Genomic DNA, 21,434 nt, shown 5'->3' with positions numbered 1-21,434 from the left:
CTGTTCCTGCACAGAGATGGGATTTGCACCGGGGAGCCTTTTCCAGATCGATTTGTGCACAGACGTGACGGAGTTTGGGAAAACCTGTGGCATCCTCCTGCTCCATAGGTACCATGCCTGATTTTTCCTCCCCTCTGGATTATCTGAAGGCCAGAAGAGACTTTTAGCAACTTCCAGCCTGATTTCTCACGAACTCAGCTGGAAAATTTTGCTGGGGGTGGGACGGGGAGGCTGAATCCCAGCCCTGGCATCGCTCCTCATCCCATCCCAGAGCATCCCTCACCTGCTCCAGGGAATTTCCTCCTCCCTGCCTCCATCCTTGCCCTTTGCAGCCTCTCCTGAGGGGATGGGCCAGGGGAAGCTCCTGGAGTTTGGGGTTTATTTTGATTTTGTTCCTCTTTTTTTGGAGTTTCACCCTTCCCAGGGATCGAGTCTGGATGTTTTCCTGCGTCCCTGCTCTTCCTCACTCCCCACTTGTGTCCTTCATTCCTCCATCCAAGAGGAAGATCCCTCCTCTTCCTCAGCTGTCCCAGCCTCTGGAAAGTGGCACCATCCTGGCTGTGAACAGGAGGCCCAGAGGAAATTTTGGCTGGAGAATTCCGTGTGGGATGATGGCTCTGGATGCACAGAGGAGATTTTGGCTGGAGAATTCTGTGTGCTCCGGGTGGGATGATGGCTCTGGATGCACAGAGGAGATTTTGGCTGGAGTTTTTTTCCGTGTGCTCCAGGTGGTTTGAGGGATCTGGGTTGCTGCAGCAGGAATTCCAGGTGGGATTTGCACCAGGGGATTTGTCCCCGATCCCTGAGTGTCAAAACCAGCACTGGGAATGTGGGAGAGGCTTGAACCGAGCCGGGATTTTCGGAGAGATGCTGGAAAAACCTTTGGAAAACTGCAGTGGGTGATGCTGTGCTGATTGCAGCTCTATCCCACACCAGTGATGGGAACTGCTGGTAATTATTTTAATGGGATTTTGGGGGGATTGTGCTGAAAACCTCATCCCAAATCCTAAAACCCTGATCCCGTGTGGAAACTCCCGATGGACGGGAGTTGTGTGTGAATCTCACCTCATCCCGTGGCTTTGATTTTTTTTTTTTTTTTTCCAGGAGTTTGGAGAGTTGTTTTTTTTATTCCCCACCATCTTCATTATCATTTTTGTTAATTAGATTGTGCTGGGGAACTGTCTCTATTCAAAAGCAAAAAAAATCTTTTTTTTTTTTTCCAAGTGCAGCTGCGAGGACAGGGCGGGGAGGGGGGAGAGAGCGAAAACGCTTGAAAGAAATACAATTTTTTTTTTTTAAATAATTTCTTCATAAACCTCTTTAAAAAGAAAAAACCCGGGCCCCCTTCCCCCACCAGGACCTCTTTTTTTTTTGTTTCCCCCTCCCCAATTAAACGATTTGAATTTCCACGTTAACCGCTCGGCGCTTCCCCGGCGCCTCAGATGATTAGAAAGGGATATTCATTTATGCCTTTTAAACGCCGCCCCGATTAAAATCAGAGAGATTTTTTTTTTTTTTTTTTTTCCCTTCATCAAAATCTAACATCCTTGAAAAATTAATTTGATGCCTCTTGTTATCAATTAATTGAATCTCGTTGGGAGAGAGGCTGGTGCGGCGGGTGGTTGGAGCCGGCCCTTCTGTTCTTAGTTGCTTTCCCTTCCAAACACTGGGACATTATAAAACTCAGCCCTTTCTCTTTTCTTTTTTTTTTATTTTAAATATATTATTTTTACTCATAAAATAAAATAAATGAATCAAACTTGCTCTGTCTCTCTCTCCCCGCCCTCCTCCTCCATTCCTGAGTTCTTCTCGGATGAAAAACCTTTTTTTTCCTTTCCTTTCTCTCATCCCTCTTTCCTATAACTTCAGAGAGAGAAAACTTGGGGCTTTTCACAATTTCTCAGCGGCCAAGGTCCGTCTTTCTTCTTTTCTTTAACAGGGGATATTGGATATTTCATTTGAATCTCCCTTTTTTCAATTAAAAGTTCCCCATTCCTTCTCTTCCAGCCTCTCCATTCTCCTGCTCTGGCTCGGCAGAGAAGCGATTTTCCTTTCTTTAATATTTCAGCTCTTCCCCTGAGACAGGCTGCCTGCCTTATTTTTTTTTTTTTTTTAATAGACTTTTTCTCCCTCTATTAAACTTTTCCAATCTTCGTCCCTTTATTTTTTTTTTCCCTTCCCACCTCTTTAAACAAAAAAAAAAGAAAAAAAAAAGAGAGGAAAAGTTATAAAATGGGAAGAACTGGGTCATTCAGGAAGTTATTGGAATAACTTTAAAATGAGGCTTCACTTTCACTCTCCTTGGAGTGGTTGTGCCTTTGGATCCTGTCTCCTCCCTGGTGGCTCTGTTGATGTCCAGTTGGGAATTTGGGGTAATTTGGGGTTGGGGAGAGCAGAGTTTTGTTTTTCTTTGAGGGGAGGATCTGAGGTGGGGATCTAAGGACTCCTTGATCAGGGGATGTGTCCCCCCAGTCTGGTGCCCTGAGGGGGATTTGGTGTCAGAACCCCGGTGTCACATCCCACTGTCCCCTCACTTGTGGCATCTGACAGGTGAGAGGCTCTTCCAGCCCCACCTGTCCTCTCTGAGGGGCCTCTCCTGCTCCCCTTGGGGTCACTAAGGATTTTGGGGGCTGGGGAGAGGGTGACCCTGATCCATGTGCACAGAGGGGGTGTTTAAATTCCCGTTTGGATTGTGCTGGGCAGAAGGACAGCAAGTTTTTAGGGGGATGAGAAATGAGGGGGTGCAGGGCTGGAACTGGCACTGCAGTGGCTGATGCAGCTCCATGGGGGCTGCCTGGATTTTGGGGTGTGCCCAGTGGGCATCCTGCAGGATTTTCATCCCAAACTGGTGGGACAGAGGTGCCAGAACTGCATCCTGACCTGATGGGACAGCAGGTACTGCTTTTACATCCCAGTCTACTAATCTCAGTACCAGTCTAACTGGTACCAAACCTTCATCCTGACCCACTGGGATGTGGGTACCAGATTTGCATCCCAAAATGATGGGGCTTGGGTACCAAACCTGCATCCTGGGCCAGTGGGACACAGGAACTGGACCTGCATCCCAGTCTAGTAGGATATGGGTACCAAACCTGCATCCTGATCTGATGGGACACAGGTGCTGAACCTGCATCCCAGTCTACTAATCCCAGTACCAGTCTAACTGGTACCAAACCTTCATCCTGACCCACTGGGATGTGGGTACCAGATCTGCATCCTGCCCTAATGGGATACCAGGTACTGGTCTTACATCCCAACCTCGTGGGATGTGGGTACCAGATCTGCATCCCAAAATGATGGGGCTTGGGTACCAAACCTGCATCCTGGGCCAGTGGGACACAGGAACTGGACCTGCATCCCAGTCTAGTAGGATACAGGTACTAAACCTGCATCCTGGGTCAGTGGGGACACGGGTACCAGATCTGCATCCCAAACTGATGGGACAGCAACTACTGCTCTTACATCCCAGTCTGCTAATCTCAGTACCAGTCTAACTGGTACCAAACCTTCATCCTGACCCACTGGGATGTGGGTACCAGATCTGCATCCTGCCCTAATGGGATACCAGGTACTGGTCTTGCATCCCAACCTCGTGGGACACAGGTATTGGACCTTCAGCCCCACCTAATGGGACACAGGTACCAAACCTGCATCCCAGCCTGGTGGGACACAGGTGCTGAACCTGCATCCTGACCTGATGGGGCTTGGGTACCAAACCTGCATCCCAACCCACTGGGACATGGATTCCAGATCTGCATCTCTAATGGTGCCCTAGTGGGACACCAGGTACTGCTCCTGCATCCCAGCCTGGTGGGACACAGGTGCTGGATCTGCATCCTGCCCTGATGGGATATGGACACCAGATCTGCATCCCAGTCTAGCAGGATACAGGTACCAAACCTGCATCCTGGGTCAGTGGGACACGGGTACCAGACCTGCATCTTGATGTGGTGGGACACAGATGATGGATCTCCATCCCAATCCCATGGTACACAGGTGCTGGATCTCCATCCCAATCCCATGGTACACAGGTGCTGGATCTCCATCCCACCTGGTGGGACACAGATGATGGATCTCCATCCCACCTGGTGGGACACAGGTGCTGGATCTCCATCCCAATCCCATGGCACACAGATGATGGATCTCCATCCCATCTAATGGGACACAGATGATGGATCTCCATCCCACCTGGTGGCACACAGGTGCTGGATCTCCATCCCATCTAATGGCACACAGATGATGGATCTCCATCCCATCTAATGGCACACAGATGATGGATCTCCATCCCACCCGGTGGCACACAGATGATGGATCTCCATCCCACCCGGTGGCACACAGATGATGGATCTCCATCCCACCTGGTGGGACACAGATGATGGATCTCCATCCCACCTGGTGGGACACAGGTGCTGGATCTCCACCCCACCTGGTGGCACACAGATGATGGATCTCCATCACACCTGGTGGCACACAGATGATGGATCTCCATCCCACCCGGTGGCACACAGATGATGGATCTCCATCCCACCCGGTGGCACACAGATGATGGATCTCCATCCCATCTAATGGCACACAGATGATGGATCTCCATCCCACCTGGTGGCACACAGATGATGGATCTCCATCCCACCTGCTGGCACACAGGTGCTGGATCTCCATCCCACCTGGTGGGACACAGATGATGGATCTCCATCCCACCTGGTGGGACACAGATGATGGATCTCCATCCCACCTGGTGGGACACAGATGATGGATCTCCATCCCAGCCCGTGCTCCATCACCCCAGAGTGATCCCCGGTGGATCGGACACCCCTCGAGCAGCACCCCCTGCTCAGGGTCCCCGCGTGTGGTGGCTCCGGAGCAGCGAGGTGGGAGCCCCGTGCTCCACGTCACTATTTAATTAGACGCCCCTGATTAACAAAACTTGGCGTTCGGCTTCCTCCTGCCCTCATCTTTCCTGGCTCCGAATCAATGGCTTTGATATGCTAATTAGGGAGTAATTTAATTTCAAAAGGCCGCAATTAACAAGGGTGTTGTGGACATGCTGTAGTTAAGCGGCGTAATCTAATTTGCATTAGTAACAAGCAGGGACTAATTAGAAGCTTAATTAGACACTTAGACGGCTCTTGTGTTTACTTTCTTAATGAGATGGAGTGGGGTTCCTTTTTTTTTTTTTTTAATCTTTTCAAGAGCACAGCGAGGGAAGCCGGGACGGAGCAGGATGGAGCAGCAGCCCCGGTGCCCGGCACGTGCTCCGGGATGGAGCAGCAGCTCTGCTGTCCCAACATCAGCCCGGCCCGCTCTGGGGTGGGTTTTGTGTTCCTGGATCTTGGCAGGGAGTGGGTGAGGTGCCAGGTGGGCGCTGGTGGCTCTGGGAACGGCTTGTGTGGGGTTGGCTGCGTTGGGGCAGCTCTGGAGAGCAAAGGATGCTCTGAGGGTTTTGGAAAGGCAGGTGTGGCTCGCCAGGAGCACGGGAACAATCCCAATTGCCATGTTGGAGTCCTCACATTCCCAGGTGCTCCCCTGAGCCAGCTGATCCAAGGATCCCCGATTTTTGGGATCGGGGCCATCCCTGCCTGGTTTCCGTGGAGCAGCAGATGCTCCTCACTGGCTGCTGGTGCCCACGAGCGTGGCTGGGCTGGGCTGGCACCGAGGCAGGTGAGAGAGCCCGGTGGTGAAGGTGGAGAGCTGGAGGTTGGCTCTTCCCAAAGAAGTTGCTGGGAGAGAGATGAAAGTGGGAGATGAAAGTGCCCAGAGGTGAGATCCCATTAAAGCAGTGCCTGGGCTTAGCCGGTCCCTGGTTCCTTAAATATCTTCTAATTTACAGTAATGCTCCCGATTCCTCTCAGCTCCCCCAGACTTTTATTTTAATCCCCTTTCCACATTTCCATGTGTTTATGTGTTAATTAAAGGGTAAAAAGCCACTCTCGGAGCAATCCCGTGCTGCTGCTGCTTTTCCAGCCGAAGCCTTTCAGGATTAGCAGCCGCTTCCCAAAGCCTGGAGCAGGACGGGCAGGCTGCTCAACTTTCTGTAGCTGGGAGCAGATCCAGTGCCTGGGATCCAACTTTCCCAAATCTTCTTCTCCTTCCAGCTGTGCAGAGGAGCATCCTGCGGATTTCTGAGGGATTTGGGGGATTTGCTGGCTCCGTGCTCCTTCGGGATCCGTCTGCTCCCTCTGCATCCTGGCGAGGCTGGAGCTGGGAGGAAGGCTCTGGAATTCTGCTTTGGGACTGGGATGTGCTGGGAAGGGGGGAAACAGCCTCTGGAATGTCTCAGTGTCGGTTTGTGTCGTGTCACCTGTGCTGTCCCAGCTCGTGGAGATGTGATGGGGAAGTTTTCCCAGTTGTGTTTCCCGCTGTTTTTCCTCCTCCCTCCCTCCTGGGTGATGGTTTTCTTGGAGTTCGTGGCTGGGGAAACGCAGGGCAGGGTCACCCACAGCGGTCAGGGATGGGGAATCGAGGACAGGGACAGCAGAGGGGAGGTGACACTGGGTCTGGCCCATGAAGGGCAGCCCAAAATGACGGAGCTGCCGAGGGCTGCGGTGCTGAGGATAATGAAAAATAGGGAAAGCTGCTGAAATGGGTGCTGGGGCAGAGGTTTCTGAGGAGCTCGTGGCGTGGCTGTGGCTGTTCCAGCAGCTCCTGGAGGCTGAAATGATTTCTGTGTCCGTGGATTGAGGTGGAGCAGTGGTATCGCTTTGGATCCTTCTGCACGGCCCAAAATTCCTTGGGAGCTTTTTGTGGGGGGAAATCGCTGCTCCATCTGCTCTTGCTGCTGCCAAAACCCCACATCCATCTTTGAGTGAGTGATTTTGGACACCTCCGTGCTGATCCTTCCCTTCTGGAAGGCTCCTGGCAGTGCCAGGCGCACTCGTGGTGTTCCCACGGGAATCGTGGCACACGCGGTGGGACCCCAACCCCTGCTCCGGGCGTCCATCAGCCTGTTAATTGCGCTAATTAGAGAGTGCGGAGGTGTTAATTGGAAAACCCAGGGATCGTGCCTGTTTGCGGGAGGGATGGATGTCAATAAACCGGGATTGATGGCTGGGACGGCGAGTCGGGGGATGTCGAGGAGATGTTACTGCTCAGATGAGGCAATTGTTAATTAAAAGCCGCGGTAATTAATACACCCTCGTTGCCATATGGTCCTGCCCAAGGCAGGGGGATTCGCTGCTCCGTTTGTGACTCTCCGTTCCCTTTCCCTTTGTCCTGCGGAAGGTGCGTGGTTGGATGAGAGGGGGGAATAAAAAAGGCAGAGCGGCGGTTCGGAGCTCCAAGAAATGGTAATTAATGGTAATTAACGATCCATTTGTGCGGCTCCTGTTGGAGGGGGCTCCTCGTTCCCCTCTTAGCCCAGCCCACCCTTCCCTGCTGGGTGTTGTTGGAGCTCCGGACCCCATCCCTGCCCGGGGAGGGTCTGATCCTGCCCTCTGCGGAGAATCCCGGGAATGTTGGCGCTGTTGGAGCTGCCAGGGATGCGCAGACAGAGCTACACATCCCTCCCAGCATCGTTCAGCCCAGCTCTGCTCTTCCCAGTCCTCCCTGGCTGGAAAAGTGCTTGTTCCTAATTTAAATCCACTTTATAACCTCGCAGACACCGGCTGCGTTTTTATTTCCTCCCCCCTCCTCTTTTTTTTTTTTTTTTTTTTTTTTTTTTTCTTTAAGGTTTTGTAAAACTTTTTTATAGGGATGGAAATATTTCCATTATTATGATGATGACTTTCTTTTATGACTTCCCTCGCAGCGTTGTCGGGATCCCAGACACTCCAGCATCCCCGAGGGGTTTGGGAACGGGAAGTGGAGTTTTACAGGACTTGGAGAGGGAGCTCAGCTGGCCCGGTGTCCCCAGCTCCGGGAATCACCCGGGCTGCAGGAATCTGCTCCAGCATCCCGCCTCTGGCAGGGCTGGAACCACCAGAGCTCCTCCACCAGCAGAGATTTCCTCCTAATTCCCAACAGTTAAACTCCAGTTTGTGCCCGAAGCCAGGAAAGTTTTACATCCTTTCCAAAACCTTTTTTTTTTTTTTTTTAATTTTTTTTTTTTTGGGCTCTTTTTTAATACTTCCTGTTGTAACTCTGGATATTCCTGTGTAAAAGTCAAATCCCTGCTCGAATCCTGATGAGTTTCTAGCCCTGGTGGTGCCGTTTGAGTGTTGGACATGGAACGTTCTCGTGGGGCCTCGTGGGTTTCAGAGGGAAAACGGGAATGGGAGCAGCAATAATTTCATATTCCTGACCTTGAAATCATTGGAATGCAAAGTGAGGGAGGAAAAAACGTAGTTTTAAGGCAAAAGGTGAGGGGTTTATTCCAGATTTTTGCATCCCATCCTTGGGAAGCTGCTCCAAGCACGCCATGCTCCAACCAAACCCAAATCCCAATAATCCCCTTAACCTTGAGCTGTCCCACAGCCACCAGAGTGTCACCCCCAGAGCCCTGGGACAGTGGCAGGGAGCCAGGAGCTCCCCTCGGGAATGGATGTCACTCATATCCCCTGCGGAAATGACTTTTGAAATGCAGATAATCTCCAACATGCAAATGAGCAGCTCGCTGCTCCCTGTTTAATATGAATGATCAGCCCCTGAATAGCGATTATTACACGCCACATTTCAGCAATTATGTTGTTCCTGGTTTGTCTCGCTGCCTTTTGGGGTGTGGAGGGGGGAAATAAAAAAAAAATAAAAAAAAAAAAAAAAGGTGTTTTTTTCATCCCATCCCACTGGTTTTGTTCCCATCTTGTTACAAACTCGGCGAGCGCTGGTGGGGTGGAGGGGTGTGGAAATAAAACTGCTTTTCCATGGAGGGAAACGTGTGTTTCCCTCACTCCTGGTGGATTCCCTGCTGCCACTTCTCTGCAAGAGGCAGAGACCAGAGCTGGGTGTGCTGGTCCTGTTCCCTCCAGTGCCAGCCCAAATCCAGGAGTTTCTCCCAGAAAAAGCCACCTTGAGCTTCACCAACCTGCTGCTCATCCGAGCCCACTGAGCAAAAACTGGGAGAAGGGAGGGATTTTCCAATCCATGAGCCCCCATTTCCACATCCCAGCTCTGCTGTTCCTTTGGGTTTCCTCAGCCTGGCACCATCTTTTAGGTTTTTTTTTCCTGCCAGGTGGTTTTTTTTTGGTTTTTTTTTTTTTTTCCCTGCTGGGAAGTGGTGGTTTGCTGGGAGATGAAGCCCTTGGTATGAATATTTTGACTTTATTAGGATTTTCAGGGTGGGATCCGAGGTGCAGGTTCCCTCTGCTCCGTGTGCAGCTCGCTGGGGTTTTGGTTGTGCTCTCGCTGTGAAATACTTGGGGATTTGGGAAAAAAAAAAAAAAAAAAGACGGATTCCTGGAGCTCTGTGCCTTGCACCAGGCTCAGGCAAAGCTGGAATTGTGGGTTCTCCTAAGGACTGGACATGCAGCATTGCAGCAACTTCTCATTAGTTTTTTTTTGGGGGGTGATTGAGCGCAGCTAAAACCCACACAAGCTTTACCCTCCCATCCCGCTGGGACGGATCTCAGATTGAATTTCCTCGCTCTCCCCTGTGCTCTGCAGGTCCCGCTAGCGAGTCATGATGGTTGAATCGGCCTCGGAGACGATCCGCTCCACGCCCTCGGCGCAGAACGGGGTGAGCAGCCTGAGCAACCAGCCCGATGGCCCCGGGCCCGGCCGGGACGGGGCTGCGGCGCCCGAGGCCAACGGGGAGATGAGCCCCGTGGAGCTCCTGCACCTCCAGCAGCAGCAGGTAGGGCGGGAGGATCCCTCTCACCTGTGCTGGGGTTTGTTTTTGGGTTATTCCTGCGGGAGATGAGCCCCGTGGAGCTCCTGCACCTCCAGCAGCAGCAGGTAGGGCGGGAGGATCCTTCTCACCTGTGCTGGGGTTTGTTTTTGGGTTATTCCTGCGGGAGATGAGCCCCGTGGAGCTCCTGCACCTCCAGCAGCAGCAGGAGCATCCCTCTCACCTGTTCTGGGGTTTGTTTTTGGGTTATTCCTGCGGGAGATGAGCCCCGTGGAGCTCCTGCACCTCCAGCAGCAGCAGGAGGATCCCTCTCACCTGTGCTGGGGTTTGGGTTGGGTTATTCCTGGGGGAGATGAGCCCCGTGGAGCTCCTGCACCTCCAGCAGCAGCAGGTAGGGCAGGAGGATCCCTCTCACCTGTGCTGGGGTTTGTTTTTGGGTTATTCCTGCGGGAGATGAGCCCCGTGGAGCTCCTGCACCTCCAGCAGCAGCAGGTAGGGCGGGAGGATCCCTCTCACCTGTGCTGGGGTTTGTTTTTGGGTTATTCCTGGGGGAGATGAGCCCCGTGGAGCTCCTGCACCTCCAGCAGCAGCAGGTAGGGCGGGAGGATCCCTCTCACCTGTGCTGGGGTTTGTTTTTGGGTTATTCCTGCGGGAGATGAGCCCCGTGGAGCTCCTGCACCTCCAGCAGCAGCAGGTAGGGCGGGAGGATCCTTCTCACCTGTGCTGGGGTTTGTTTTTGGGTTATTCCTGGGGGAGATGAGCCCCGTGGAGCTCCTGCACCTCCAGCAGCAGCAGGTAGGGCGGGAGCATCCTTCTCACCTGTGCTGGGGTTTGTTTTTGGGTTATTCCTGCGGGAGATGAGCCCCGTGGAGCTCCTGCACCTCCAGCAGCAGCAGGTAGGGCAGGAGGATCCCTCTCACCTGTGCTGAGGTGGTTTTGCCCCGTTTGGGGCTGGGTTATTCCTGCGGGAGGTGGGTGTTGGCGCTGCTGTAAAAACCAGGGTTGGTCCTTGTCTCGCATCCCTTCGGGAAGTTTTGGGCTGGATGGAGGTTTTGGGATGATGTCCTGCCTGCTCTGCCCACATCCATCTGGACACCAAAATCTGTGACACCTGCAGCTCCCCGAGAGGGATGGTTTGTCACAGAATCACACAGAATCACACAGAATCACACAGAACCACACAGAATGACACAGAATCGCACAGAATGACACAGAAACACACAGCACCGTACAGAACCGTACAGAATCGCACAGAATGACACAGAATCACAGAATGACACAGAATCACACAGAATGACACAAAATCACACAGAACCACACAGAGTCACACAGAATGACACAGAATGACACAGAATCGCACAGAATCACACAGAACCACACAGAACCACACAGAATCACAGAATGACACAGAATGACACAGAATAGCACAGAATGACACAGAATAGCACAGAATGACACAGAATCACACAGAAACACACAGAATCACACAGAACCACACAGAATCACAGAATGACACAGAATCGCACAGAATGACACAGAATGACACAGAATCACAGAGAACGACACAGAATCACACAGAGTCACACAGAATCACACAGAATGACACAGAATCACACAGAACCGCACAGAATGACACACAGAATGACACAGAATCACACAGAACCACACAGAATCACACAGAATGACACAGAATCACACAGAATCACACAGAATCACACAGACTCACACAGAACCACACAGAACCACAGAATCACACAGAATGACACAGGATCACACAGAACCACACAGAATCACAGAATAATGAGGTTGGAAGAGTCCAACCTATGTGCTAACACCTCGACTCAGAGTCTAGACTATAACATGGCACTGAGTGTCCAGGAGCTGCTTTCCCATTCCCTCACCCACATGGCCCAGGACACGTGTGACATCCACATGTGTGACACCGGGGTGTCCCCTCCCCGCCCTGCAGTTACCTTTCCAAACAAACTTCGGCAAAAAAAAATATCAAATTTCCCTGCTCGGCTACTAAATAAGGCAATGATCCCTCTCGTCGTGCCTGAGCCATAAATTCCAGCGTGAAAGCTGTAAAAAAATCGCTGTGGCTGATACTTTAGTAAGGAGTGCTGTAAATCCATTACCTGGATAACAGGCACGCTGCTAAACCCCACATCCAGAGGGTAATCATGTGTGAAATGCTGCTGTTCTCTCCCTCCTGCAATTCCACAGATCTGTGTGTCCCCCCCACAGCCAAAAAAAAAATTCAAATTGTGGCTGTGAAACAGGGGATCTCCCGCAGAAAATCGGGTTTTTTCACCCTCCTGGGTGCTGATGTTTTGTTTCACTCCTTGGTGGCAAGCTGGGATTATTAAAGCAGAGGGTTTGGTGAACTTCCAAAAAAAAAAAAAAAAAAACTGGGGAAGGGGGGAGGACTCACCCCAAGGATTATCCATCTTCCTGCTTCAGGGAGCAGGCTGAGCCCCAGCTGGGGTCAGGAATAAATGTCCCCACAGCAGGAGTTTTGGACAATTAGGTGCCTGATGGAGGCTTTGCTCCATCCTGGGAGCATCCAGCCTTCTCCCAGGTTTTTCAGGCTCATCCTGGAATGTCACCACTCAATCCTGATTCTCGTTGAACTTTCTGAAATTCTCCCAAGAATTATTGGCAAGCCCGCAGGGGTGGGAGCCCATCCTAAAGCTCCGTGTCCGTGGGGGTTTGTGAGCTCGTGATCCAAATTTTAGGCTGGGTTTGCCCTTTCCCAGCGCCTGTGACCTCACTGTGGAGCCAGACAGGTCTTTGCAGGGAATTTTTGGGTTAAACTCCTCTCCAGGGGTCTGTCTGGGGTATTGAGGCCATGGGGGTCTTGTGGGTGCTCAGGGACTTTGTTTTGGGGTGTCCCCAGAGCAAGGGGATGTGGGTGAGTGGGAGCTGCAGCCTGGATTGCTGAGACAGGGTCACCCTGCACTCTGGAGCACAACATTCTTTCCTCTTCCTTCCTTTTCCTTCCTTTTCCTTCCTCTTCCTTCCTTTTCCTTCCTTTTCCTTCCTTTTCCTTCCTCTTCCTTCCTTTTCCTTCCTCTTCCTTCCTTTTCCTTCCTCTTCCTTCCTCTTCCTTCCTGTTCCTTCTTTCCTTTTCCTCTTCCTTCCTTTTCCTTCCTTTTCCTTCCTTCTCCTTCCTGTTCCTTCCTGTTCCTTCTTTCCTTTTCCTTTTCCTTCCTCTTCCTTCCTTTTCCTTCCTCTTCCTTCCTCTTCCTTCCTTTTCCTTCCTTTTCCTTCCTCTTCCTTCCTCTTCCTTCCTCTTCCTTCCTTTTCCTTCCTTTTCCTTCCTATTCCTTCCTGTTCCTTCTTTCCTTTTTCTTTTCCTTCCTTTTCCTTCCTTTTCCTTCCTTCTCCTTCCTTTTCCTTCTTTCCTTTTCCTTTTTCTTCCTTTTCCTTCCTTTTCCTTTCCTCCTCTTTCCTTTTCCTTCCTTCCTTCCTTCCTTCCTTCCTTCCTTCCTTCCTTCCTTCCTTCCTTCCTTCCTTCCTTCCTTCCTTCCTTCCTTCCTGTCACTGCAGCTTTGGGGTTTTCAATTTGGGATTTTCCTTTTTTTTTTTGTTTTTCCTGAATTGCTGCAAAAAAAAATTCCAGCTTTGGTGATTAAAGCCATGGGGTCACTGCAGATTTAGGGTTTTCATTTTGGGGTTTTTTGCTGAATTGCTGCAAAGAATTTCCAACTTTGGTGTTGAGAGATGGGGTCACTGCAGCTTTGGGGTGCAGGGAATGAAAAAAAAAAAAAAAAAAATAGAATGGGAAGAATCTTTGCAGATACAGCACGTGGAGAACCCAAATCCAAAACAAGGAGCAGGGATGTCCTGGGAGAACAATCCCCAAATCTGACACCCCACAGCTCCAGAAAAAGGAACAATCCAGAAAATCCTTCTGCTCTGGGATTGTTTCATGGTAAAAAAAAAAAAAAAAAAAAAAAAAAAAAAAAAAAAATCACAGTGCTCTGCAGACAGACGTCAAACAGGGAGGAATAAACACAAATAAGATTTGTTTTGGAGAAGGAGCGAACGGGACTTTTTTGGGAGGGGGAGGAGAGGCTGTGCTGCCCTGGGAGAGATCCCATTCGGTAAAACATGTGATCACATCTCACAGATATTGTGTAATCCTCTATTCTTAGGGTATTTAAGATAAAAACGAGGCCAGGGCACTTCAGTGAAACTCATCTCTCCCTTCACTCCCCTGATTCATATTTAATATTTCGCTGAGGACAAGTGCAGGAGCAATTTTTCCTTTTTTTTTTTTCCCTTCCTTTTATTCCCTTTTTTCCCCCTTCCCCTCACTTTTCCTCTTTTTCTCCCTCCTTTTTACTCTTTCTCCCCTTTTCCTCCCCATTCTCCCCCCTTCCCTCCTTTTTTCCCCCTTTTTCCCCCTTTTTTCCTCCCTCCCCCCTTTTTTCCTCCTCTTTTTTCCTCCCCTTTTTTTCCCTCCCCCTTTTTTTTCTCTCCACCTTTTTTCCCTCCCCCTTTTTTTCTCTCCCTTTTTTTCCTCCCCCTTTTTTCCCCTCCCCCTTTTTTCCCCTCCCCCTTCATTTTTCTCCCCCTTCATTTTTCTCCCCCTTCATTTTTCTCCCCCATCATTTTTTCCTCCCCCTTTTTTTTCCTCCCCCTTTTTTTTTCTCCCCCTTTTTTTTCCTCCCCCTTTATTTTTCTCCCCCTTTTTTTCTCCCCTTTATTTTCCTTCCCCTTTATTTTTCTCCCCCTTTATTTTTCTCTCCCTTTTTTTTCTCCCCTTCTTTTCTCCCCCTTTTCCTCCCCTTTCCTCCTTTTCCCTCTCCCCTTTTTTTCTCTCCCTCCCCCTTTATTTTTTTCTCCCCCTTTTTTTTTCTCTCTTCCCCTTTATTTTTTCCCTCCCCCTTTATTTTTTCTCCCCCTTTTTTTTTTTTTTTTCTCCCCCTTTTTTTTCTCCCCCTTTTTTTTCCCTCTTTTTCCCTTCCCCTTTTTTTTCCCCTCCCCCTTTTTTTTTCTCTCCCTCTTTTTTTTCCTCCCCCTTTATTTTTCTCCCCTTTCCTCCTTTTCCCTCTCCCCTTTTTCTCCCCTTTTTCTCCCCTTTTTCTTCTTTTTTCCCCCCCCTTTTTCCCTTTTTCCCCCTTTTTTTCCTCTCTCCCCCCTTTTCCCCCTACTTTTCTCCCTTTTCCCCCCATTTTATTTTATTCCATGGGATGGAATTTTCAGGATCACGTTCCCCTCAATCACCGGGGTTGGGTTTAACTTGTGAAAATCGAGTCAGGAGCAGAGAAATAAAATCCAGGAGCACTGGGAACAGCCACAGCCACGGAGCTGGGTGTAAAAATGAATTTTTTTTTTATTTCCTGTGAGGAATTGTGTCATTTTTGAGTTCATTTGGTTCTGGTTAAACGAGGGCAGGGCTGGGCATCATTTACTGTTAATATCCAGCTAAAAATATCCCTGAGTGTTGTTTTAATGGCTCTAATTCTGGAATGGGACGATGTCATTTTTATGAGGTTAGTGTAAAAAATCTTCCTTTTTTATTTTTTTTTTATTTTTTTTTCCATTTTTTACAGCCCTTCCCAACCTCTTTCCACCCTCCAAAAGGATCAGAGGGAAAATAAGAAAATAAGAATTTCCTTCTTCCCTCTTTCTATGCAAAGTTCTTGTTTAATGGATTTTTTTTCAGGTGTTTTTTTCTTTTTTTTTTTTTTTTGGAAGGTAAAACCCCATTTAAAGCTCTGATCCAGGTGGAAAAATCCCTCAGCTGATTTTGGGCAGCAACCAGGCTGAAATTAAAAATTCCATCTCATAAAGTGAAATATCTGATAAATGAGCAGCACTTTCAAATATCCCAAGTTTTTGCTTTGTCCTGGGATTATTTTTATTTTTTTTTTTTGGGTGAAGCTGTGGCTCCTCCTTTTTTATGTCCATAGATGTTTTCATACTCTCCAAACTTTTTTTTTTTGGAGTTCTTGATCCTTTTCTTCCCAATCAGGAGGGTTCAGAGAGGCAGAATTTGAGGAAGAAAAAGGAGGGATGAAAATTAATCCACATTAATTCAAGGTGTGATGTGAGGTTGGAACCTGGAAATGGGAATTTTTGGAAAAAACAGCCAAAATTTTCCCTTTTTGGGGTCTGGAGAAGTGTCCAGCACATCCATGTGTGCAGCCCCACAGGCTGGAGTGGGAGAAAAATCAGAATAATTTTTATAATTACAGAAAAATAATTGTAAATCATATATTGTAAATGAATATATTGTTTAAAAAAAAAAAAAAAAAGTAAATAATTGTGCTGATGACTCCTGCATGACAGGCAGTGGGATTATTTCTAAATAATTTTTATTTCTAAATAATGATTGTATTATAATTTTTATTAGAAGAATTATTTTTATTTCTAAATAATAATGGGTTTTATTTCTGAATAATAATGGTTTTTATTTCTAAATAATAATTGCTTTTAGTTCTAAATAATAATTATATTAAAATTATTATAAGAAGAAGAATTAGTTTTATTTCTAAATAATAATGATTTTTATTTCTAAATAATAATTGAAATTATTATAAGAAGAAGAATTAGTTTTATTTCTAAATAATAATGGTTTTTATTTCTAAATCATAATGGTTTATATTTCTAAATAATAATTATATTAAAATTATTATTATAAGTGGAAGAATTATTTTTATTTCTAAATAATAATATTTTTCAGTTCTAAATAATTTTTCCTCTGCTTCACAGAGCTAAAATTCACAGGGATATTTTTTAGTTTTTTTTTTGCTTCCCACCTCAATTCCAAGGAAAGGCTCTGAGTGACACTTTGGAAAAACTTTTTTCCTTTATGCAGCTGACAGGTGTCTCCCTCACCTCTCCCAAAATTCTGCTCATGCAAAAAAAAGTCACTTCTCAATTTTTATAAGCTCTGTAAATATTATTTCTAAAAGATTTTTAAGATGTTGGTGCTTCCGTTGTTTTTAAAACTTCCTAAAATTCCATCAGAAAATTTCCAGGTTTCCATCGCTGGCTGCTCAGTGTGTGATTGTGAGGTCATGTTGGGTTTTTTTTCCTTTTTTTGTTGTTTTTTTTATATTTTTTTTTCCTGGAAATCTTTGTAATTTCGTGCTTCAGAGCACAGCAAAGTGAGGGAGCCAGCGGGGAGTGAATTAAATTCCCCCCTGAGAGGCCGAGCTGGGTGGGCAGCTTGGGCCAGCCAAGCTTTGGGTTTTGGGGAGAGAAATTCTGGAAAAAAAGTTCTGTGCAGCATTTTTGTGTGCTGGAATTGTGTCCCTGAGTGTCCTGGTGTGCAGGACAGGTGTCTGCCAATAAAGGCAAAATACTCTCTTTGAAATGGAGAATGTAAACCACTCTCTACAAATTATTACAATTTGGAAATTAAGGGGCTCTCAGGCAAAGATATGGGAAATAGGAAGAACAGTTCTTTACTAGGAAAATTCAAATAGAAATGCAGTATTACACAGAACAATCCCAACCCTGCCAGAGTCAGAATCCAAGCTGACACCCGTCAGTCAGTCAGGGTGTTGGCACAGTCCCATTCAATGGTGGCTGCATCCTCCTGCAGGGGCAGATGTGGTTCAGCTGGAGCAGTGCTCCTGGAGAAGGTGCAGTTTCCTCTGAAGCTCCAGGGATGATGTGGAAAGGTCTGGCTTTCCTCTGGGATCCAGTGGCAAAGGCTGCTCTGGTGTTCCAAATCTCAGTTTTTATCTGGGTAGGAAAGGCTTGGCTCCTCCCCTGGCTGGAGCATCTCCCAGTGGGATGATGGAATTTTATCAGTCATGCCCTGGGACTCAGTGGCCATGAACAGGAGATATCTCCTGGAGGGAGGATGGGCTGTGGGAAGATAAAGATGATTGCCCAGCTGGTTTAAAGATGGCCCATGAGCAGATAATGTGTGCCAGGAGATCAGGGGCACTGGGACAGGATCCACATTTCTGAATTCCAACCCAACACTCTGAGGCTTTTCCCCCCCTGTTTTTTCCACGTGCTGATTTTTGCCAGGGTGGGCAGGCTCTGCCCTGGCTGGGTCTGCTCTGTGAGATGATGTTTGTAAATACAGCAGGAATTGCACGTGGAGAAGCCAAATCCCTGCAAAACTCTGCTAAAAAAACACTTGGAAAAGCAGCTCAAACTCAGGGATTTGCTGTGGGGATGTGGGATGCAGCCCAGAGCTCCATCACCCATCCTGCTGCTGCCACTGAGTGGATTCCTCCACCTTGGCTTTTAACTGGAATTACTGTTTTCATCTCCAAAAGTAATTAAAATATCAGACCTCGAGCTGTCATAACTGTCACAGGGTTTTTGTGCTCACATTACCCATGCACATCTATCCCTGATAATAACAGGGAAAATAAAAATGCCCCTGGAGAAACAGCAGGGCTGAGGCAGCTCCAGGATCTGGACCAGGGGATTTTTCCATCAGTGAATTGTTGTGTTTGTCCTCAAGGATCTGAGTTTTTAATTGTTTGGATAAAGGAAGTTTGGGAAGTTATTGGTTGGGGCAGCTCTGGGTGCACAATCCTGGGTAAATCACTGCAGGAATAGGAAATTAGGATCCATTCACTTATCAAATTCCTCAGGTTTTGATTTTCCTGGGGCTGTCTGGTTCATGTGATGGTGACAAACACAGCCAAGGATGCTCAGTGCTGTGTTTGGTTCAGGCCTCCTGCTATAAAATTATAATTTTTTTTAATAAAGTAAAGCTGGATCTGTTAAACCCTTTGCTCTCAGCCTCCAAATTCCCTCTCATTTTCCACGTGGCTCAGGTGGATTTCCCACCAAAACAAACCCAAACCATCCTGGCATCGTTTGCTCTTCATGTGCTGTTCCCAAGAGCTCAGAGGAGCACAGGGAGGACCTGAAATGGGATCTGAAATCCAGGGAATGACTTTTCATGGATGCTCCATTTGAGGAGGGGCTCTGGCTTGGGGTCCTGTGGGTGCCCCTTGGTTTGGATTGAGGCTGTGAGTGGATTTGGGAAGGAGGGTGGAGATTTTTTAGAAATGTGCCCCAAAAACCTCAGAAGGAAGGAAAAGAGCCCTTGTAAAGCAGAAATAAGGATCAGGCAGGGAGCACTGGGCTGTTTTCCTGAGAGCTTTACTCCTTTTCCTGCCTCCCAAACTCTTTTTCTCAGCTCACACTGAGTCCCCTCTCCTCATCACAGGATTTTCCTTAATTTCCCATTTTCTCCAGTTTCCCACAGTGCTGGGCATGGCTCTCTTGTACCTGGTGTTTTCACAAGTGCATTTTATCCATTTCTACAATTTTTTCCCTGTTTTTGTGGGATTCCCACTGAAACACCTCCATCCCTGTAAAAAACTTGCAGAAACTCATCACCTTTTCTAGGCAAACCTGCTAAAAACAATCAGATTTCGTGGTGGTCACTTGTGTGGGTTGCTGAGCACCTGGATCACCATCAGATCCACTCCTGGATTGATCCAGGCTGGGATTCTCCACTTGGCTTCACCCAAACCTGGTGACTGGAACTTTCATCCATTTAATAAAATTAAATACCCAGAGTGTCTCTGAGCAGCAGGAAGGTGGTGGTGGCTCTGGAATAAATCAGGATTGTGTTTTTGGGAACGATGTGGGGATTTTTGGAAGAGGACAGGATGGTTTCCTCACGGGTGAGTCTCTAATGGGACGTACTGGTCAAACTGGTGTGGCAGGAGGGGGACGCTGCCCTTGCTGGGCATCACGGGGGAGGAGGATGAGGATGCTGAGCCTTCCTCCTGCCCACCCTGTGTCTCTCTTGCAGGCCCTGCAGGTGGCTCGGCAGTTCCTGCTGCAGCAAGCCACGGGGCTCAGCTCCCCCGGCAGCAACGAGGGCAAGCAGCCAGCGGTGCAGGTGAGCCACGGGGACAGCACAGACCTGGCACCTCCGCGAGTTCAATCCTCTGGAAAGCTCCAGAGTTTCGTGGGAGGGGTTTTCTGTGGGAGGGGGTCGCTGTGTCACTTTTTGGGACAGTGTTTTGGATATAGAGTTTTCCAAGGTTTTTTCTTGTGGTTGGGGAGGGATGTTCACTGTGTCACTTTTTGGGACAAGATTTTGCATCCAGGGTTTCCCAAGTTTTTTTTTCTCATGGTTGGGGAGGGGAGATCGCTGTGTTAATTTTTGGGACAGGATTTTGGATACAGGATTCCCCAAGATTTTTTTTCGTGGTTGGGGAGGGATGGTCACCGTGTGTTATCATTATTTGGGACAGGGTTTTGGATACAGGGTTTCCCAAGTTTTTTTTTTCCTGGTTGGGAAGGGGAGATTGCTGTGTGTCACTTTTTGGGACAGAATTTTGGATACAGGGTTTCCCAAGTTTTTTTTTCTCATGGTTGGGGAGGGGAGATCGCTGTGTGTCACTTTTTGGGACAGAATTTTGGATACAGGATTTCCCAACGTTGTTTTTTGTGGTTGGGGAGGGATGGTCGCTGTGTGTCACTTTTTGGGACAGGGTTTTCCAAAGTTTCTTTTCATGGTTGGGGAGGGGAGATCGCTGCGTGTCACCATTTTTTGGGAAACGATTTTGGACCCAGCATTTCCCAAGGTTTTTTTTCATGGTTGGGGAGGGGAGGTCGCTGTGTGTCACTTTTTGGGACAGAATTTTGGATACAGGGTTTCCCAAGGTTTTTTTTCTCGTGGTTGGGGAGGGATGGTCACTGTGTGTTATCATTTTTTGGGGCAGGGTTTTGGATACAGGGTTTTCCAAGGGTTTTTTTTTTTTTTTGTGGTTGGGGAGGGATGGTCACTGTGTCATTTTTTGGGACAGGGTTTTGCATACAGGGTTTCCTAAGGTTTTTCTTTCCTGGTTGGGGAGGGGAGGTCACTGTGTGTCACTTTTTGGGACAGGGTTTTCCAATGTTTTTTTTTCGTGGTTGGGGAGGGATGTTCACTGTGTCACTTTTTGGGACAAGATTTTGTATCTAGGGTTTCCCAAGTTTTTTTTTCTCATGGTTGGGGAGGGGAGATCGCTGTGTTAATTTTTGGGACAGGGTTTTGAATACAGGGTTCCCCAAGATTTTTTTTCGTGGTTGGGGAGGGATGGTCACTGTGTCACTTTTTGGGACAGGGTTTTGGCTACAGGGTTCCCAACATTTCTTTTCGTGCCTGAGGAGGGATGGTCACTGTGTGTCATCATTTTTTGGGGCAGTGTTTTAGATACAGGGTTTCCCGACGTTTTTTCTCGTGACTGGGGAGGGATGGTCGCTGTGTGTCACTTTTTGGGACAGGGTTTTGGATACAGGATTTCCCAAAGTTTTTTCTCGTGGTTGAGGAGGGATGGTCACTGTGTGTCACTTTTTGGGGCAGGATTTTGGACACAGGGTTTTCCAACTTTTTTTTTCATGGTTGGGGAGGGGAGATCGCTGTGTGTCACTTTTTGGGACAGAATTTTGGATACAGGGTTTCCCAAGGTTTTTTTTCTCATGGTTGGGGAGGGGAGATCGCTGTGTTAATTTTTGGGACAGGGTTTTGGATACAGGATTTCCCAACGTTGTTTTTTGTGGTTGGGGAGGGATGGTCGCTGTGTGTCACTTTTTGGGACAGGGTTTTGGGACAGGGTTTTCCAAAGTTTCTTTTCATGGTTGGGGAGGGGAGATCGCTGCGTGTCACCATTTTTTGGGAAAGGATTTTGGACCCAGCGTTTCCCAAGGTTTTTTTTCATGGTTGGGGAGGGGAGGTCACTGTGTGTCACCGTTTTTGGGACAGTGTTTTGGACCCAGCGAT

At 48.2% G+C, this 21,434-nt stretch overlaps 1 protein-coding gene across 2 annotated transcripts in view; it reads left to right on the top strand.

Annotated features, from left to right (window-relative positions):
• The window catches only part of FOXP4 (forkhead box P4), a 70,970-nt gene that overhangs the window by 9,436 nt on the left and 40,100 nt on the right, over positions 1 to 21,434 (top strand). For both annotated transcript variants that reach the window (XM_056511603.1, XM_056511602.1), the window contains exons 2-3: positions 9,535 to 9,724; positions 19,476 to 19,565. In XM_056511603.1, the coding sequence (XP_056367578.1) occupies positions 9,551 to 9,724; positions 19,476 to 19,565 (264 nt within the window). In that variant the 5' untranslated portion in view covers positions 9,535 to 9,550. The remainder of the gene's footprint in view (positions 1 to 9,534; positions 9,725 to 19,475; positions 19,566 to 21,434) is intronic.

Source organism: Oenanthe melanoleuca, chromosome 26 (assembly GCF_029582105.1).
Source record: "Oenanthe melanoleuca isolate GR-GAL-2019-014 chromosome 26, OMel1.0, whole genome shotgun sequence".
Classification (NCBI taxonomy): Eukaryota; Metazoa; Chordata; class Aves; order Passeriformes; family Muscicapidae; genus Oenanthe; species Oenanthe melanoleuca.
The sequence above is the reverse complement of the archived record's forward strand: the minus strand, read 5'-3'. Positions and strand labels throughout refer to the sequence as shown.